We start from the raw sequence: 22096 nt of genomic DNA, 5'->3' as shown, positions 1-22096 counted from the left end.
ATGGCAATCTTTGAAGAAAAATATTTTCGCTAGAGAACTTACCTGATGTCAATATTTTAAGTGAAGTAATATTCAAGAGTTCATATTTAGAATTAACTGGTTTAAGACCTCATAAACCTGTAACTTTTGCAACTAATACTTTAATGTCAAAAAGTGCATACATTTTCTGCAGAAGGAAAATTATTATACCAGGTCTAAAATCGAATCTTCCACTTCTTCGTTATCATCTCATTTTTTTACTAGTTACAATACTGATCCATAATTAAGTGTATAACTTAAAAAAAAATAATAAACAAATGATTATATTCAAATACCTTTAATAATTAAACTGTTTCAGACTAACAAATACATTTACAATATATTTTACATAGCAGTCAAATGAATGAAGCTTTATTAGCTGATATTACAAGCTGTCTGTTACAATGAAGAACAAAATATATATAAAAAAGGAGACTGGAATGTTATCTATGTATATATATACCTATATATATATAAAGACTGATGCACTACAATTATTTAGTACAAATTGTTCAATAGTATTTGTGTTAGGTACATCATAAATACCTCTGAAATTATATTCAGTGGCAAGGTTCAGCATTATATGATACATTAATTTACACCAATACTTATCTTTAGTAGAAAATACGTCTAAAACCCCCATGTTCCAGGCAATAGAGAGCGGATATGGCAATAAAAATAGCATAATGGTCATGTCACAATGTAAGTCACTAAATGGTGAAAATAAATAGTTTTTAAGTTTAATATGGCCACATGAGGTAATTTATTAAAATAAAAATCACACTGAAATCTCTCAACTGGCTGGTTGCATCATTCTGCAACAAGGGGGACCATATGATTCTAATCATCATTACAAAATGCAGAGATCAGTTTTTCAAAGTCATGTAGCTGATGAATGTTTCATGAACGGATTAATGCATTTTTTTTTAAACTCGTGCCTTCTGTTCCCAGTTCACTTCAAAATCAAACAACTCTCCAACATTTAATACCCTTCCCTTCTTAAAATCGTGGCAGTGAAAAACAAAAATACTACCATTCAATCAGTTTGCGAGTGGTAGCATAGTCACGGACTAGATCAATGAACCAATTGCCCCAGGTTTCAGTTCCTTTGCAATATGAAAAACTTGATGACTTTAGAATAAGAAAAAAAAAACTTGTGCAGATACATGCGATTAAGTGAAGATTTCATTTAGAAATTTCCATACATTTCATTACGTGCAAAACATACATGCTTTTGAGAACTGAACTGGACGTACATTTGAAAGAACTATGATGGTTGGTTGTATGCTTCCTATTTTCACTTGGATGGACACAGTATTGGCTAAATATACCTGACACCCACAAATATATCTGATACTCTCACCACACACACACACCTAAGGTTTCACTGAGCAATAATCATTTTTCCATGCACATGGGAAAATTAACTAAGAATTATAATTTCTCTCATTATTCAGGTATTATCACATGGATAGTGCAGTTGCAACCATAGCATCAGCATAGCATGAAAATATAGAGCATTTAGCACTATTTTTTAATGATCTTATTAACTCGAAAAAAGTTATGTAAAAACTGTTTGAATGTATTAAAAACAAAGCTCCTGAAAAATTAATTGAATGTGCTAAAAATAATGCCATACAGGATTATCATTAATATAATTTCATTGAATGTTATTGTTACTATAACATTAAGTTCACTGCCACTACAGTGAGAACTGACCATAGAAATACTGATACGGGAAATGTTCCTTTTGTGCATGTAATTTATTAGACGAAACTGCTACAGCAAAATATACACACTCATACATACATGACAGTACTCACACATACTGTTTTAGAGTTTTATAAATTGAAAAGTTTTAAACTAAATAAACTTCTATAACATGAAATTGTGTGCTTCAAATCTAACCATTTTATGCTTATTAAATACTGTTATAAAACAGTAATCTTTACACCATCCTGGACCATTACCTACTAATAGGGAATTAAGAAACATTCGTTAAGTTAGTGTATCCACCTTTCTTTCATCCACACTTTGCAAATGGTTATTATTTTGAATTTCATTATATGCAAGCACAAATAAGGAAAATACTGGCCAAAATTAAACACACACTCTCACAAAGGACAATGAATACGGAGTACACCCTTCTTTGCTGACAATTCAAGCACTGCTGAATCTTGAACTGCAAGAGATATTAGAAGTACCTGCTCCTGCTAGATATACTTAGTTTGTAGTATGCATGGCCATGTTCTCTTACTTTAATTGAAAAATAGGTAACATACCTTGTGAACATAAGTTATTTGCAAAGCTTGTATCTCTTAAGACTAAGATTAAAAATTACACCATATCTTGTAGATTTTAAAATACCTACCAAACGGAAGCAAAATAATATAATTTTTTGGGAAATACCGGTATATCTTTTCTTGCTTACAGTTCTGGTTATGACAATTTCATCATTACGACACATCAAAAAACATGGGGTTATTGGGGTAAAAGAAATATTACATTTATTTACATTAACATTTTAAGTTTCTCGAAGAGGTAGATATGTATTCTGACCAAAAAAAAAAAAAAATTTAGCTTACAGTATAAGTGCTCAGAATAAAACAAAACATTTGTATATGTAAATGTTCCGTAAAATGTGTATTAAAATTCAAACAAAAACAGGAATTTGTTATCACCATTTCAATAAAACAAATGTTGTCTTTAAAAATATAGCTTGCTGTACCAGAATAAATAAGGTAAGAATTAATCTTGAATTTGATGTTCAACTTAAGACTACAATTTCAAAGCCACACTACATCCATTGCCTGGAAAATGGGAGAATTTCCAACCCACTTCTATACAAGTCTTACAAATTACTTTTCCTTCATTAGCTGGAGACTATGTACAACAATAGTTTTATGAATTAAATTACAATTATCGCACCAATACATAACACTTACTGATAGTAAACAGTGTGGCAGAGGAAGCAACTGTAAACATCTTATAAAAAAGTTCATTGTAAACCTATTTCTTTTTACTGGGATTGGTCGTAAAATCTGAATTAAAAACAAATACCAAATAATTGGGACACCACATGGCACTGGAAAAGTCTCTCTTTAAAGTTTTTGGTGTGTTTCAAGCATTTTTGTGTTTAAGAAACTGGTTGTAAACTTCAGCTGCCACCACGAACCGCTCAAACACATTTTCTCACATTGGCAGTATCGGCATTTTTGTGTACCCTTACAAGGTGCATTTAGGCTTTCCTTACATAACATTGTTTAATGTCTTTATGAAAAAACAGATAACATTAATGAGTCATGTATAAGTAATGCCATAAGTGTGATAATATATTACCAACTCTTGACCATGGACTGACGCTTTGCAATGGTACCCGACTTAAGTTATCCCAACAAAGTGGACTCCTACGTATCGTTCCTGTTCGTTACATACCATAGGACATGTGGTAATGAATTGCTTATCTACTTGAAGCAAACATGTTTCTCTCTAAAAGAAAAAAATAGCTCTTATACACTGCTATATTTACTACCTGTAATGACTTACCATATTTAAATTCCAACTGCCTATTGCAAAAAGTTCTTTTTAAAAACTGTGTCTGGACAAATTTTTATTATTAAACATGATGGCACTTACACACATAAAACACACACATACATCTTCTCAGCCCAATCTCACTTAATGTTCTCACTAACATTCACTTTTGATCACTATCGTGATTTCTATTCCGAAATTTCTGCTTCCCATCTGCACTCTTCATGCTAGTAACTAGTGGGGCTTCAGGCATAAAATTCCCTATTCGAGTTTTTCGTATATGAGTTTGAAGCAGGAGACCTCTTAGGTTCGTCCAAAGCATACGAGCCTTCATCCTTCTTCCTCATTCGGTACACAATGAACATTACTACCAGGATGGCACACAAAAGACCAACCACTGCTCCACCGATCACCGCTGAAATGAAAACATCACATGTAAATTCCACTCCAAATAATTAATTTAATAATAGAGGACACACCTGATGCCTCATCCTGGGCACAAAACATACAGGGTCTGACAAATTAAGTTTGTGAAGTCGCCACAGTGCGCGTACGTTCACAACACTGCATAAACATCTCGATAAGGTTTCATAACCTTGTTTGTTTTTTTTCTTCTTGTTGTACGCACTGCTTGCATTGTAGAACTATTTCTCTTGCAGTCTATGTTTGTTACAACTGTAGACAAAAAAAGGTAAAGTGTTCCCCTGTGCTTAGTACCATGCCATGAAGGCGTATAGGGGGTGTGGGGGTAACGCCCCACACTTTCTTGATCCGGTCGTGAGTGGGGGTGATGTGATCAGCATCACGCCCCTGACCGCCTTTACCCCCCAGGGTTTCCCCCAGGTACCCATGTTATTCGACGCTGGGTGGGCGCCGGGGCCGCTTCCATCGTTAGAAAAGTTCCCGGATTTGAACCGGCCGGGGATCGAACCCGGGACCTTTAGCATGGTAGTCAGACGCGTTACCGACTGAGCCACCGCGGCATGTAGACATGAGAAATAATTCATAACCTTGTTATAGTAGTGTCCTACAGCGACACGTGGCAGTGTCTTGCTGAGTGGCGTTATTGTTGTTGCATGTTTTTGTGTGCTGTCACAAAAATGTCTGAGCTTGATTTAGAGCAATGAACAAACATTACTAAATTTTTTGATAAACTTGGCAAGAGTGGAAGTTAAATAAGGGAAATGTTAGTCCAAGTTTATGGGAATAAAGCCATGAAGAAACAGCAGCGTACAAATCGACTAAATATTTTTCTGAGGGAAGAGAAAGTGTCACTGACGAAGAGAGGCAAGGGTGACCAATAACAAGTAGAACAGGTGAAAACATTCCAAAAATTCGTCAAATTGTGCATCAAAATCGTCGGCAGATGGTGAGAAGTAAAGGAGACCAAGTAATATAAACAATAGAGAAAATCTTAACCAAAAACCTTGGCATCGCATGAGAAAGGAGTGTGGAAAAATGGTGAACAAAAGCAAAGGAGAGTTGAAGTTCACCAAGACCTTTTGGAAACGGCAGATGATATTTTCGGCTGTGTTATCACTGGTGATGAAAAAGTCATGGCCCCAATGATTTCTCTCTTTACTCGAAGATAAATGGAATACTGAAAAGAAGAGATTTTTATGACATTCAGGACATCAACGGTAATAGAACCACCAGCTCTGATGGCTATCCCAGAAAAAAAAGAGTTCCAAGTTAAGTGTGGACTAGGCACTGGCTTCGTTGTACAGCTTCCCAAGTGAAGTTCTTCAAAGGTGACCATAGTGATATTGCAGCAGCGAGGTTATGTAGTATTATTTCTAGGACGAGTTTGCAAACTTCATTGTCAGACCTCATATCAGTAGAGAGAAATCTGGAACTTCATATTCCCCTCCTCCCATATTATATAATTCGTCTTACTGGTCACAATAAACCAACCAAATTTATTTATTTAACCAATACTGGATTCTAGTTACCATCAAGAAAAATGGAACAAAAAAATACGGAAATACTCACTTCATTGCAACGCCTTGCCCTGTCTGTTGCTGAACTCTATGATATGAGTGAACTTCAATAGGAGGTTTGGCCATTACTAGAGACCTTGATTTTTCGGTGTCAATTTTTAACAAAAATATGTGTTCTTTTCTTTACTTTTCAGTATTAGGTTTCCCAAACTTAACATTTTCATTTTAGCACACTTTTCTGTCAAATGTACACAAAATTATATCTTCATTGTGCTTTTAAACTAGTATTTTAACTTATAGGTTACATGACCTGTGTTTTTTGTAACAGTGTCATGCATTGGAACTATTTTTGAAGTTATTTCCATTATTTCTCATGTGGTAAAATAACAATGTTAATGATGAATTAATTTTGCTTCTTTTACTTCGCTTTTCTGTTACTTGTGGTTAATCGCGAAGATGAGGATGAATGATATGCTCACAAAGAACACCCATGCCCAGGCCGGGATTCAAACCCTGGATCCCTGGCAATCGTAGCGCACTGTGCAAACCACTCCGCCACACAGGTCAGCTAATAACAATGTTATGGCTCTTGCATGATGGCCACTCCATCTCTGCCAAAACAATGTCATGTCACTCGGTAATGCAAAAGATTTCTCGTGTAACAACCACCGATGTTATCACTCTTATGCGATGGTAGGTGCACACTCGATCTCCACCAGAACAGCACCACTAGCTTGGTAACAAAAATATTTCTCGAATGGTAAATACTGATGTTACCACTCCCTTGTATCAGCAGGTGTGCATTCAATCCCTAGAACCTTGTCACTTTGTTCGGTGATGAAAAACATTCCACAGATGAAAAATAATGGGATATATCCATTTACAAATGGTTTCATGCGTCAGATTTATTCCACATATAAACACACATCATATAGTTTCTTTTTGGGATAAATTTTGGGAAACATGAGCATTATACAAGCGTAAATGTGGTTATCTTGTGAATGTGTCAAAAGTTGCGAAAAAGGGCAAAAGTTGCATTTTATACCAATTTTATGCAATTTCGAATGCATGAAAAATGTGTTTAAAACATGTCATGGCATATATGTAAACATTCCTTACAACAATTAACATTTTTTGATGTTATCACATTTGCAAAAAATCAAGGTATCTAGTCATTGCAATAGTGTTAGGCAACACACAATACACTACAGTGAAGCAAGTATTTCAGGCTCTAGGCACCTGCCCCACTTTTATCGATGGCGACTTATTTTAGCATGGAACTCCACAAAATGTGCAATTAACAATCACATACCAAAAAGGAGTCAGCAACTAGCCTGAGTGTAATTTTTCTTTGTAACTTACTTAATTTATCAAAAATCATTTCAAGTTATTGGAAAATCAATTGGCACTTAATTATTCCTTGCAGACAATAGCAGAGAAACTGAACTCACTCACGAAGGCCCACATTAGTCCAAGAATTTTCAGTAACAAAATATATTTTTTGGAGGGTTCATAAAATATAAATTCTCTTCCGAAATAATGGGAATCTAAGTATCCTAGCAACTGATGGATGATATCCTGATATCCCAGATTATGCTAATCCAGTTGGATTGCAATTGAGTTGGATGTTAGGAAAGAAATCTGGTCTTGCCTATTATCCAGAGAATCAGTTAACAGATATTCAGACAGGTGGAAAAGGAGGAGGCGATTTAACTCCTATGAATTTCTCAGAGTATCTTTGTTAAACCAGGGGTGTTTTTTCCCCCTTCCTTCCGAAGGTTGATCAAAGTCTCAATTGCACACTTGTGCATAAAGCACCAAGGTTGCCGAAAGAATTTTGGAGCCTCAAGTCTGTGGTATTATGAAGCTTAGCTAATTCAATTCAATTATCCTTTATTGAAGGGTGAGGTTCAGCCTGTAGCTGTTATATAGTCACCCCATGTTTCCCCCTTATAATACCTTTCAGACATTTCCAATGTTCATAATTCATTGGTAAGTATGGAACAATGCTAAGCAGTGAGGAAACTAGTTAGCTTATAATGTTTTGATTGATTGGGTGTTTTATGCACAATAAGTCTAATCGGGACTGGACCTACAGCTTAAAGTGGGATCCGAACCACTGTGTGCCTCCACTGGGTATCGAACCTGGGACCCCTTGATTACAAGGTGACGACGTTACCACTGCACCATCGGGGAGGCAGCTTATAATGTTACCCATGAGCTCAGACATATGAATAGTGAATTCTTATTCAAACAAATTAACAGGATGATCACTCCTCTCCCCCCAATATAATGTACACAAATCCATACTCAAGAGTTGAATCTTTCTTTTCAGGTATGGAGTCTATTTTTAGTTCTGTTTGAACACTGAGATTTAAGGGCATCCATCCACCTTGTTACTTGCATAAGGCCTGACCAAAAATTTGTAATAATTTGCATGGTTTATATTGGTGACAGTACTTCCAATTGTTAGTTTATAGACCTGAAAGGGCTTCACTCTTTCTGCAAAGCATAATGGAATTGGGAATGTTAACTGAAGTAAGTATTTCAGGCAGCACTTTTTTTTTGGCTCTATCTTAAGACTGAACCTGTAGTTAATAAATATTGATCAAAATTCCATACAGGTTATGTGGGAAATAATTGAGGAAAAGGTATTGACAATAAAGAAATTCACCAGGGTAATATTCATCAATTGTATAATTATCAATTGAAATGATTACCGTAAATACTTACCACACAGAAAACAGGAATTCTTGAAATACTAGTAAAAATAACAAGGAGGATGCTAACTAACTCTCTAGTCTTCTTGAACCCGAAGGTTCATGGCTGCAGCAACACAGGCCTTCTATCTGTCCCTATCCTGAGCAACATCTATATACTCTTTTCCATCCCTACCAATTTCCTTTAGGTCCATCTCAACATTATCCCTCCATCTTCGTCTTGGTCTTCCTACTGGTCTCTTACCATCAGGTTTCCCAACAAGAATCCTGTAAACTCTTCTTTCCTCTCCCATTCATGCCACATGGCCTGCCCACCTAAGTCTTCTTGATTTAATCATTCTAATAATATCTGGACATGAATACAAATTATGTACTTCAAAATTATGTAACCTTCTCCACTCACCTGCCTCATCCCTTTTAGGCCCAAATATTTTCCTAAGGATCTAATTTTCAAATAATCTCAATTTATGTTCCTCTTTCAATATAAGGGACCAAGTTTCGCATCCATATAATATTACAGGCAAAATTACTGTTTTCTATATTTTAACTTTTTAGTTTCTTCGATATAAAACGAGACGACAAAAGTTTATAAAGAGAAACGTAACATGCATTTCCTGAATTAAGCCCAATAATTAGATTTTGATTATTTCCTAACACTTGGGTTTCGGCCTGTTAGCATATATTTAGTTTTCTCTTTGCTAACTTCCAAACCTACCTCTTTAGCTGCTTTGAAAAATATTTTAGCATTATTCTTAATTGTATTTACTTCATCCCCCAGTAAGTCTACATCATCTGCATATGCTAACAGCTGAGTCACACCGTTTAACTTTAGTCCTTTGTTAGTTTCTTTTACCTTCCTAACAGTGCATTCTTTTAGCAAGACAAGGAGGATGAAAACAGTGCATAAAATCTTGCATATATTAAAGTTCATATACCAGGTGGTTATAATTAAAGTGACGGTGTTCAGAGTGGTACAGCACGGGCTGTAATGAGAGTAGCAGTCTGAAACTTCGTAGATATGCTAATGAAGCAATGCGCTCGCGAATTATGCAAGAAAAAAAAATTAGTTCCAATTCTCGCCACCAGGGTAAAAAATGGCACTGTAAGCAGTCAAAACTTGGTATAGTTACAGGAAAAACACTATAAATCGCAGAAAACAATACTCTTTGTAAGAAAATATCGCTACAATTTCACTATTCGAATTACATGAACATTACTAAAGGAAAAAGCAACAAGCGTCACCAACAACAACCAGGGAGCTCACACAATGGTTAGGCAATGTCACCGACTTTGACGTCAGAGTTACCGAAAATTCCACGTTTTGACTGCTTACAGCGCCATTTTTACCCTGGTGGCGAGAGTTGGAACTAATTTTTTTTTTGCCTAATTCGCGAGCTCATTGATTCATTAGCATATCTACGAAGTTTCAGACTGCTACTCTCATTACAGCCCGTGCTGTACCACTCTGAACACCGTCACTTTAATTTTTGATTTTTTGAGTTTGATTTGATTTAGTTTATTTTACTTCGCGTTTTGTGCCTCTTGGCTAATTTGCGAAGATGGGGATGAGTGATGAAATGATGAAATTGATGAATGGACATTCACAAACAACCAAGCCCGACCGGGATTCGAACCCGGGACCCTTGGCGTCGCAGCGCGATGTGCTAACCACTCGGCCACAGGGTCGGGTCCGTCACTTTAATTATAACCACCTGGTATTTACATATTTCCTGACTTTTCCACATTTAATACACACTTCTAAATATACTTGATGGAAATTATGGATAAGAACCACGAGCCATCAATTCTTCACTGAACACTTGCTTCTCTGGAAAATGGGGAAGGATCGGTTGTAAACGTGACGAAGAAAAAGATTCTTCCCGTTTTGGAGAAATATCCAGGGTGCAATAGCTATTAACAGAGTGCTAAGGCAATAACTTCTGGAGGCTTGGAAACTGAGTACACACCAGAAGATTTGTGTAAGTTTAAATATGCTTATGGACATTCACTTTTGCAGAATTGCACATTTCAAAGTTGCATGCTTGAAAACCTCCCGCCCAGAGAGATTTCATGCAAGAAAGGCTGCGTGCATTAAAGGTTAACCTTCACGATGGCAAGTTTGATGCTGAGCAGTACTCACTGTTAAAATAACAACAATTCAAAAGAGGTCTAACAATTGCTTCATACTCTTCATTGTTGATATTGTAGTGTATGAAACAGGAGAAAAAATTAGAAACTAATGAAATAAAAATAATTTTGTTTAACAGTTAATTAGTAATCATTGTTAAACTGCAATTGCGAAGTCTGAAAAAATGCTCCTTTTTATGCTCTTGAAACCATAGTTTCAGCATTTTTTGATATTTCAGCAAATATGTATCTAATTTTTACTTTTAAATGAATGAATTAAATGTAGAACATTTCATACCAGCAAGTATGCCAGGTTGAGCAAAGAAAGAGGTGGCTCGTTCTTCCTGCTTCTTGCCTAAAATATAAACTCCATTGCCGGTTCGCCCTCCTTCGTAGTCACTTGATTCGTCGTCTCCCTTCTCACCATCAACTTCATGGGGAACTCCGCCCTCGCTGCCACGAGACGTTTCCTGCAAGGGAAAATGTACAATGTCACAAACTGCAGACAGTAAAATGGTTTTCTCTTGTATTGTAATATTTATTAGTCCTACCATAAATAAATAAAGAACAATAATTTTAAGTATTTATTTGCATGGAAGAGGACATATACATGTATATAATATTCAATATAAATTCACCATCACTTTATTAATGATTTTTTCTATCATCATTTAGAGGTAAAGTACACAGAGACTGAGACCGCCATTTCAATAATCCATGACTTACAATTTGAAGTCAATTTGACACACAACTGTAGCTTATTAAAGTATCAAACACTAGAATTTTCTTCAAATTATTTGTACATAAAAATGAAACTTACTTCCAATGCTGTCTGTGTGTGAGTAATGATTACAACTGTAAATTTTTTTCCTTCTTGCACTCCTCTTGTGGTAATACCTAGACTGAACTCATTAATATACAGCAATTTTGCTTACTTAAGATACTTCAATATCTAAGTGGTGGTAGAACTATTTATCATTCATCTGATTATTACAGCTAAAGCTCGAACTCTGCTCCAGATGTGGGTTCTTATTTGAATCAACTTCATATTTTCATAGATGTTTTGAGTCCATGACAAATTGGAATCTTGTCAATAACATAAATATGGATTTTTCCATCATCTCTTGGGAAGGTAATTAATTATCTATTGCTGATTGCGAAGTAGGAAAAGCTTAATTACATACATGGACAGTTTGATTGATTGATTGAGCTGGTGTTTTTGTTTTAAGTCCACTTTATGCACAATAAAGCTAATTGGGACTGGACCTACAGTTTAAAGTGGGATCCGAACCACTATGTGCTTCCACCGGTTATCGAAGCCAGGACCCCTTGATTAAAAGGCGACGACGCTACCACTGCACCATCAGGGTGGCCCAATATACATACAGAAACAGTGACCACTGAAACTTCTCTGCACGGACATTTATTCTCAGTTTCCAGTTTAGGAAACTTCAGCATTCCTTGGTCCATTATTCTTCTCTAGCTTCACGGGCTATTCTATTATTACTTGGGTCTGCAACTTGTTTTCACTTCCGTAAAGTAACTTTGTGACACATGATCCTAGGTGGCAGGTCGAACCTTGCCCATAAATGAAGAATAATTCCAATTGAACTGAAATTGCTGTAATGCAAGGATAAACAGCTCTTCTTTTGTTGGCAGACATTTCCACTGTCACATTCTCTACTTTCCTTAACAGATCACTGGCAATCTGGCCTAGTTGCTCAACCACTCTCATTGAAATTGACTCTAAAAGCCAAAACTAGCATACAACCAGTTTCTAACTCTTGAGAAGCCCACAGAAATTTCTGGTATCCTGTAGAATATCACATAAGATTTAATCCTTTCCAAGTGCGACAGTGCTGCTCTGATACTATTCCTGACTTTCCTTGACATCTTCAAATGAGGTAGGACGAGTCACTTAAAAAAATGCCACATGAATGAATTTTGAGGTTTAAGAAATTTTAAAAATATGTAAAAAATGTCTACAACACAATTCAATAAGTGAAACACAAAGAATAAAAATAATATATTTATGACAGAGTTCCTCCTGCATTACCTTAGGAATTTGTTCCACAACTACAGATTCATCGTCAGTGTTAGGTGTTACATGACCTTCTCCACTTCGATCTGAAAATAAAAAAAACATTCATTAGAGAATTAAATTTAACATTTAATAAACAATTTACCAATTTACATTAAAAAAATATTTACAGAATTACAATCAAGTCATTATTATGTTCCTTATTATTTATTAATTTTCATTTAATGTTTTTTTTTCGGGGGGGCTCCAGTTACCTAAACTAAACTAATCTCCTTGGTGCAACAACCCTCTAAGGAACAGGGTCTGCCAAGCAGCTTTTCCATTGGGTGATGCGAAGTCAGCAGATCGAGTTCATTATTGCCTCTTTCTGGCTGTTGATATTGTAGACGGTAGGGTGCAAGTGTCACACTAACCTTGCCTCATGCCCATGTAAGCTTGACGTCAAACGTCCAGCGTGACAGGGAGGTCATGCACCTACCTGCTATATAAGCATGAGAGCAATTAAGTGGGGGCTCTGTTTTGTCATCGAAGTTTACGCCTAAGCTATTGGGCTGGTGATCTTGGGATACACTGTGCTCAAGGAAGCATCACCGGATTAGGCAAGGTGAGCGAGTGAGTGTACCCTCCGTTTACAATCTTTACCTCCAGTCACATTAATAAACCTAATGTGGAGAGATTTGATTTTGATTTTGAATTTAAAATTTTGGGAGCGTCAGCACTTAGGCTATTTTGCTCCCGTCACATTATACGGGGGCCAGCCCCTTATCATTACACATAACAACTCTAGTGTTGCATAACTAAAAATGTTAAAATGTTAAAATGTTCTGACTTCTGTTAAAAGCTGAGGCCGTAAACGGGCACTCAGCACACACAAGGACAACAAACAGGACAACACACACAAAATTATACTGGCCATAGTGCCAGTCGCCAGAGCCTCGTTAGTCTTTAGTCCAGGGTGCACTACGTGGAAGTGAGGTTGACTTTTGGGCGACTACGTGGAAGGTCACCCCTTACACCCCTAATGTGGAGAGAGTATCGGTCACTGTAATTTACTGTTTGCCTTATCCCGGTACGGTCTCTTACTCTCCCAGAGGATACGCGGTTAGTAGAGCTACGGGATGCGACGGACCAGTGTCGTCTTATACTATAGCAGATGCCATTCCCTCGGGAAGAGCTAAGACTAAATGGTGGAGGCGGCGAAATAAAAATTCTGAATACCACACACTTCATGTGGATGCAACGGGATCGTGACTTGCGAAAGTGATTAAATTTAGGCAAATAATTCATTCATTCTGAAACAAAATCGCACATGGCGACACTCTCTAGATCTGACTTTTCTGGCAAATCGTGATTCGAAATTGTATTATGGACATTAAATGGATAGGATACAGCCGTTAGAGGAGGAACTCAATAGAACATTGGACGAAATAATGAGGCTAGCAATCACATCAACCCTATAGAAGCTCGTAACAGAGTAATTACCCACAGTTCAGGCTAGGTTGGCACAGATTAGAATAGACAATAGGCGAGAGACCTGTAACTTCTTTTTAAATAGCTCCCCAACTGTCATCGTGACACTGGGCCATAGCAGACATTTTGGTGGCTCCCATTGGGAATCGAATAAAATTCCCTCGCTTTTCCACATTTTTCAGACCAAGTAGTTATAGCAATTCATGTATTTACACATATGTATAAGGACACTACATTTTAGCTAAAAAACACACTTGGAGACCAACTGAACAAAGGTAAAAGTAATAACAGGAAGGGGGAAGAAAACAGTACAGTGTTCACCTGTGTTTTGCACAATGCCATGAAAGCTTATAGGGTGTGTGGAGTTAGGGCCCCACACTTTCTTGATCACAGCTAAAGGTGGGGGTGATGTGATCAGCAGCACGCCTGTGGCTGCCATTATCCCCCAGACTTTCATCCAGGTACCCACTTTATTTGATGCTGGGTGGACACCGGAGCTGCCCGAACAGGTGGAAAAAAATCCCGGTTCTCCCCTGCTGGGGATCAAACCAGGGTCTCTCGCATGGTAGTTAGATGCCCTAATGACTGAGCTACCGCAGCTCCCTAACGGGAAGGGAAACCGAACAAAAAAATGACTGGATATAGGGACCAGGGTGTGAACTTTTTAGTAATACTTGCTACATACTGACTAGTGATAAACAAAGAATCTCTTTTTTTTGTACAAAAAAATGTAACAATAATAGCATAATACATAATTATAGTAAAATTTAATAATGTATGTATTAATCCAAATATGTACCAAACACAACCCCAAATTTGCAACAAGAAAGTGGTAAATGCCAATAGCCACAAACTGCAGTAGATTTCTAGTAAAAATACTTCAAAACGATGATATGATACGTACATATTTTTGTGACACCTCTTGAAAATATGTCACTGATATATTCCTTTGTGAAAGAAAGCTTAATTTTTGTGTTATTATATGTAAATTCCACTTTGTTGTTTGTAATATTAGTGTGTGTGTGTGTCTATATATATATATATATTGTTTAATATTTATTATATTTTATGTTCTATTTTGAATAATTCAATGTATCTTTATATTTGAGAAAATGCATTGTGTGAATTTGGAATTTAAACTTGTGTAGATGTCAGTTTTGTTTCCAGCATGCTTTTGTAATTAGTACATGATTAATCTGTGTATAATTTGTGATCTTCAAAAGATACAAAAGTGAGGATTGCACATCAGAAATAAACATTCGCCGCAGATCGTAGACAGAATTTGAACGCAAAAGAACTGCTTGGTGTTGTATATACATCTTAGTAAATAGTTCGGGGTGCAAGCTAGGCCTATGTGACCATAGGTACACCAATAGACATGCAATGGTGCTATGTACAATACTGCAGCCTTTCTTCGTTAGCTAATAAAGTTAGCCCAAAGACTAATTTGGAATAAAGGGCTAAGATCAAATATTGGCTCGGTTTTTATTACATACCTCTTGGTGTGCTAGTTTGGGGCATAAGCTAGGCGTATGCAACCATAGGTACACCGATAGCCATGCATTGAGGCTGTGTGTTATAGTTGAGCCAAGACAATGATAAGGCGAAATCCTCACATTTGTTCGAAGTATATTTGTGTCATAATTGGAATAAATAAAGAATAAATCCTTTCATTTTATCTACGGCAGAAATGTGGTTTTATTTCTCTGTGCTGTGATATATTGTCGTTGCCTAATCATCAGGAAATTCAAAATCTCTTCCTTCTTTACGAAGTTTCTTGATCCATTTGGTTGGTGTACATTTCATAGGCGGTGGTTTTCCCCAATTGTGAAAAAGAGAACTTCACTCTTTATTATTGAATTCCTTCACATGTTCTTTTTTAATGAACTGCCTCTCACAGGGTTAATTTTGTGTCTCCAGCTACTTTCAAATTAACTTTTTCTCTTCGATCCTGTGCTCAGTGACATGAGCTCGCAAGCCTGTTCTTGGGTATAATTTGTTCTCTCTTTCTGAGATAACAAATTATGCCAGGATGGCTACTCTAGGACCATGATAAAATTCAAGTATAACTCCCGGTTTTCAAGGCAAACTTTCCAAAAATTCCAAGGGAATGTTTTCTCTATTTCAACCTTACGTATTACCGCCTCTCACCACCCGCAGACAAATATATTAACAAAATATAAAGGATCTGAGTGTTTGAAATGTATTCAAAAAATCTAATTCAATTAAACGGTACATACATTTAAAATATTTAATTTAAGGCCCGTAGTTTACATTTGCCATTTCACATATTCAGACTTGAAATACATCTTCAAAAAGGTAAAAAAGGTAAAGTGTTCCCCTGTGCTTAGCACCACGCCATGAAGGCATATAGGGGGTGTGGGGATCTTCAAACCAAGTCACGAATGTTATGGGATATACTAATTTATGAAAAATTGTTAATTGTATAAGAATTTCGAACTCAAATTTAACTAATCAACTTCTGGATATCTTATCTTGCAAATATCTTCGGTCTGTCATATAAGATTGTTCTCCCAAGGATAGTAACAAAGAAAACAGATTGAGAGAATTCTGTTTTCTTTTTCATGCAGCTTTCTATAACTTTCTCGATAAAAATACTAACTAAATAACTAAACTCTGAAAAACTTGCCATCACATTTGTATATGTGAATAATTTCAAACAGGATTTGGATTAACAAAAGTTGCAATTTTTCACATCTACGGAGAAAAATTCATGAAAAATGTATAAATAATTCCCAAAATTCAAGGAATTCCTGGTGAGTAGCTGTATGCTTGTTTGCACCAACGTCGATTTACTCCTGAATAAGAGTAAACTCAGAGTTAACCCACGAATTGGTTGAATACCTATTGCACTAACAGACACTACAGCTAAGCTGAGTAAAAGGAGGGTCAATACCCTCTGAAATCGGCAAGTAAAAGCGGAAGTAACCTATGCACTGCGGAGTAATGGTAACCGATAATGTATCACTTCAGAATTTCAAAACTAAATAAATGTAAAATGGGAAGTTTTAGACTCAAACTATGTATGTAAAAAGCGAGAAATATATAGTATTTTATGTTTACCGTGCAATACAAACACACACACACAAAGTAACCGGAGAAAGTGGAGCAGTCCTAGCCATAAAACAATCGGGAATACTAGATGGAGATAGATGTACATATCAAAATCTACTACAAACATCACTGTAAAACAACTTACTATGATTGCAAGCTGCTATAATATACAAAATTTACTCACGAAAATATTTTTCCCCATCTTTATACTCTAGTTGGAAATGTTCCAAAAATGGCAGCAACTCTGTTCATAATATATGAGAAAATAGCATGTAAAAAAGTCAGGAAATACAATTGTGTTCTAAAAGTAAAAAAATATCCACACTTTCACCATAACTTTCTTTAGGTTGGTATCACACTGCCTTCAGCACTTGCATGCTGAAAGATGCTACACTTGTGGTTACGTGGCCGAGGTTATATCTTAATCGCTCCATTTTTCTTTCTTTTGTAACAGTGTAAACATAGCCTCTCTGCTGGCAGAGTGCACCAAAGTAGAACAGAGATCAGTGATCCGTTCCTCTGGTCTGAAGGTGCGTCAGGGTTGAAATTCATCGCAGGCTTTCAGTACAATACGGGGACAGTGCTCTACAGTGTAGAAGTGATTGTATGAGTGGATCGATAGAATTAAAAATGGTTAGACAAGCGTGAAGAACAAAGCAGGAGCATGATGCCCGTCAACCTCCACCAGAAAAGGTTCAACAAGAACAAGCTCGAGAGATGATTCTGACGAACCAAAGAGTCACATTTTATGAGGTGGCATGTTCTCTGCAATTAGTCATCAGTGGCATGCCCAAGAAAGGTTGGGGGGGGGGGGGGGGTAAAAAGTAAACATCACCCACTTTTGACTGATTGATTGATTTAGTGTTTTAAGTCCACTTTATGCACACTAAGGCTAATCGGGACTGGACCTACAGTTTAAAGTGGAATCCGAACCACTGTGTGCCTCCACCGGGTATCGAACCCGGGACCCCTTGATTACAAGGCGACGACGCTACCACTGTGCCGGGGAGGACCGGCCCACCCCCTTTTGAACATTCTGGACATGTCACTGTTAGTTATGGTTCTACATGTAACATAATCTACGACAAGCAGCAGATCACTGATCTCTGTTTTCCCTGGGTGCACACTGCATGTGGAACGGCCATGTTTAACAAAAGAAAGAAAACTGGAGGGATTAAGATAAAACCTCGGCCACATAACCACAAAAGTACCACCTTTTAGCATGTGAGCGCTGAAGGTAATGTGTCCAACCTAAAGAAAAGTTCAGTGTGGATAACTTTTGACTTGCCATAGTAATTAAAGGTGATGAGAATAATTTACATGATACCATTAAAGGTAATCACACAAATAAAATTGAAAATTCTGTAATTAAAACAAACTACTGCCAGGCTAAGCTTGCATATATGTAATTGATAAATTGTGTGTTGCAATATAAACTGTGATGTTATGTTTTTAATGACAAAAAGGTCACGTATACATGGCATAACACAAAAAGAAGGGGGGGGGGGGTTTGGAGGTGCTCGGAATGTTGAATCCTGTTTGTGAAAAGTATCAAAATAAAAAGTTGTAATACACTGACTCTTGTACAGGACAGATTGAAACAATATTGTGATTCCCTACTAAAAATAGTGCACAAGCTACACATGAAAGTCGAAGTTTTAAACCACAAATTTAGGTTTTCTGGCCACCACAACCTTCCCAACACTGCAGACTTTGATTTGATCAAATTAGCTAGCCAGAAACAATATATTTACTAAGCAGATTCTTTGGTAGTTACTGTCAAATAATGCTCAAAGAAAAAACTGTTTATTGGTGAGGTGGGATGAATATCAACAAAAGAATTACTTTTACTAGACAGTACAGCATTTTGGAAAATGGTTATTGGGACAACCATTACAATGGCTCAAAGTCACATAGATGCAATTTTGAAGGATTACTGCATCTTAAGAAGACATCCAGCCTACACGATGATTTCCATACAGTGTATCTAGACACCAGATGTTCGGCAAAATACCTATACTTTATTGATGCACATATCATAAAAATGACTTAAATATAAGCTCATGTCAGAGTATCGGTGTCGTACATGAAAGTTTATTTTGCCTATTTTCATGCATACTGCCTATTTGCCTAATGTTTCAAATTTAACTAGGCATTGCATTAAAAAAGTGATGTGTTCAGTAGTCAATATTTTTCTGAATACGTTATACTTTCACTCCATATCGTAAAAATCCACTTCATATTTCCATTGTTTCCAGTAACTCAAACTTTCTTCTTGAAGGATGTGTCTTTCCGAATTTGTAGCTTCTATTGCAAACGATCAGGCACCTACTCAAGTTAAAGCAAGGGGCCAATCCCTTATTTAAGCTATCAATCACTTCCTTTCATTCAACAGCAAACACCTGTTGATGTTGACAGTCTCGAAGGCACAAAGGGACATTGTTGGGATCCGAATCACTATATGCCTCCACCGAGTATTGAATCAGGGATCCCTTGATTACAAGGTGACAACACTACCACTGCGCCATTGAGGAGGTCCGGCAGGATTAAAAACCACACTGAGCAATTTCATGAGAGAATTCATTGATGCATTTTCCAACTTGGATCGAACTTCTTTCGCAAAGTATGTGAAACATCAATGAACTTAAGGTAAAATTATCTTGTTTTGCAGAATGTACAAACCGCAAAACATAAATCTGCTCATAGAGCATGATTTAAACATGTATTCCATTTGATCGCAAGTTTTTAGTGGCTATTTTCTAGATTTCTACAGCCTTTTTGGCTATTTTGTATACTTTTAGTGCGTTAACATTCGGTCTAGTTATCGCATATATTCAGTCTTTGTACCATTTTCACTTCACAAATTACACACTGGTTTCTCACAGTTCCAAAAATTAGATTTCTGATGAGGATAATGATAATTAAGTGTTTCGCTAATGCATAAGTGTCAGTCAACAATTATACATTCTTGCTTTAATTTTCATTAGGTTGGTTGTAATGCTTTCTGACTGCAAATGTCAACAGTGAGCATTTGTTGTAGCTTTAATGCATATATCACCCTATTTTCTTTTCTTGTAGTTGCAGGGCAAACATGGCTCCACCACTCTCCATTCACACCAAAGAATAACAGGCAGGAGTAATCGGTTTTTTGTGATCTGAAGGTGTACCGGGAGTAAATATTCACTACATTCAAATCTGATATGCCCGATAGGTTGTCCAAATAAAAGGCCTGCTCAAAAACAAACCAAACTCCTTTTGTAAAGTTTGTATAAAAATTTGTTGAAGAGAAACAGCAGTGGTGGTGCAAAGCAGCGTCCTGAGTTATTAACTTGGCTCAGTTTGTTTCAAAGCTGTTGCTAAATGCACTAATGCAGTAGATCGCGTGAGTGCAGATGAGTTGAGTGCCTGTGGCAATTTTCAGCTACCCTACTTAGAAGGAACTGGAAGGGAAGAGGAGAGAGTATGTGTGGAATTCTGCCATAAAAGGAAAAAAAATTCAAAGAGGCATGTTACATGAAGCCTATGGCAAGGAATTTTTCAGTTGAACACAGCGTTACGAATGGCCCAGATGTTTCAGATTAGGTTGAACCTCCATCGAGAACTACGAATGAGTAGATCCCACGTTAAAGTGATGTTGATCATGTTCTTCCACTGGTAGGGAATCTGAGTTCGTGCCGGATGGTTCCACAGTGAATGCGGCATTCTACGTTAATGTCATGCAACGATTACAAGAAAAGGTGCAGGGCAATAGGCACAGAAGTGGTAGAACAAGTCCTGAAAGGTTCATCGCGATAATGCATGTGGTCATTCCTCACCTGTCCGGGAGTTTTTGGCTAAGCAACAGACACCTGTTGTCCCACAACCAGACTAGTTCCCTGATTTGGCTCCAAGAGACATATTCCTCTTCCCCAAGTTGAAATCAACCCTCACAGGTCCAAAGATTCCAGACAATAGAAGAGATCAAGGAGAATTCAGTACAGGACATACAGGCATTCCATGACTGGAAGAAATGCTGGGAATGGTGGGTGCACAGTGCAGGAGTACTTTGAAGGAGGCAGGTCCAAATAGCTTCTGAATAAGACCATTTTTCTCAAGTTTGTAAAAGTTCTGTTTCTTTTTGAACAGCCTGCCCTTGAACATTTAAAAGCTTTCTGGAAACTTAAAAATTGCTACTGCTAGCCAAAGAGACAGATGACTCTTTTGCTGGAATGGGACAATAGTCATGTATATTTACCTACAATATACATAAATATCATCACACTGCAGTAACAGATGCAGATAGTTTTTGTTGATTATGTCCTTTTTCCAGCTAAGTGTTCAATTATAAGGGCCTAATTTTTAATCCCACCTCATCTCTTCCAACAAACACTGGACTTTAATTGAAAACTAAAGAAATAACTAAGCACAATAACATCTAGCATTGTTTTTACAGCAGCACTTGGAACCTGGGCACAGTGAAAAGGTTGAAACTTTTTCCTCTCAAGTGTTACTAGAACACATGTTTAAAATTTAAACTAGTTGCTAACGATATAGATGACATAGATCGCTTACTGGACCATTAATTACATATCTAGTTTTATTGCTTCCTTGGAAAGATGAGGGAGGCAGGAAATATACAGACTCTGCCATCCCAAATTTTCAAGCTGTTTAAGCCCATCTCGCTTTTCATTGCCACGTCAAAATTACCAAAGCTGCATAGGCTTTAAAATTAGTAAGAACGTTGAACGTAACAACTGTAAGCTAATAATAACAAATTAGTATGCTCGAAGATTAAACACCTAACTCAACCTAACCTAACAACCATATGAAATGATTACACTAAAGTATTAAACCTAATTACTGTTAATATTTCTAAACTAAAAATAACTCAAAAGGCACAACAATCCTTTGTCAGCTGAATCCTATCAAGTGAAGGGTGAAATTATTTATTGTAACACTATGCATTCTCTCCTACGCCAAACACTGTAGTTGTAACTATCTTGCATTAGTAATTATAAATCCTGCAATGTGATCATGAAAAATCAAGGACAAAGTAATTTTCATTCACATCTAGTTTCTGTCTGTGCTCTACCACAATTTATGATTACAGAGAAGTTTTGTTGATTACCAAACTGAATTCCCCATTTCAGCCACCTGATAAATAAATTTCACAAAATTAGGCTATTATGCTG

At 36.8% G+C, this 22096-nt stretch overlaps 1 protein-coding gene across 3 annotated transcripts in view; it reads right to left on the bottom strand.

Moving 5' to 3' along the window:
* Positions 1–306: 306 nt before the first annotated feature.
* Sdc (Syndecan) overlaps positions 307–22096 on the bottom strand; it is a 56942-nt gene continuing 35152 nt past the window's right edge. For 2 of the 3 annotated variants that reach the window (XM_083110141.1, XM_083110142.1), the window contains exons 3-5: positions 12396–12466; positions 10638–10809; positions 307–3967 (exon numbers count right to left, since the gene is read on the bottom strand). In XM_083110141.1, coding sequence (XP_082966267.1) covers positions 3798–3967; positions 10638–10809; positions 12396–12466 — 413 coding nt within the window. In that variant the 3' untranslated portion in view covers positions 307–3797. Of the gene's footprint in view, positions 3968–10637; positions 10810–12395; positions 12467–17109; positions 17170–22096 lie in introns of all 3 variants that reach the window. The other variant, XM_083110140.1, reaches the window with a different exon arrangement.

This window comes from Lepisma saccharinum, chromosome 23 (assembly GCF_977018435.1).
Source record: "Lepisma saccharinum chromosome 23, izLepSacc3.1, whole genome shotgun sequence".
Lineage (NCBI taxonomy): Eukaryota > Metazoa > Arthropoda > Insecta > Zygentoma > Lepismatidae > Lepisma > Lepisma saccharinum.
This window is presented reverse-complemented; position numbering and strand designations above follow the sequence as displayed.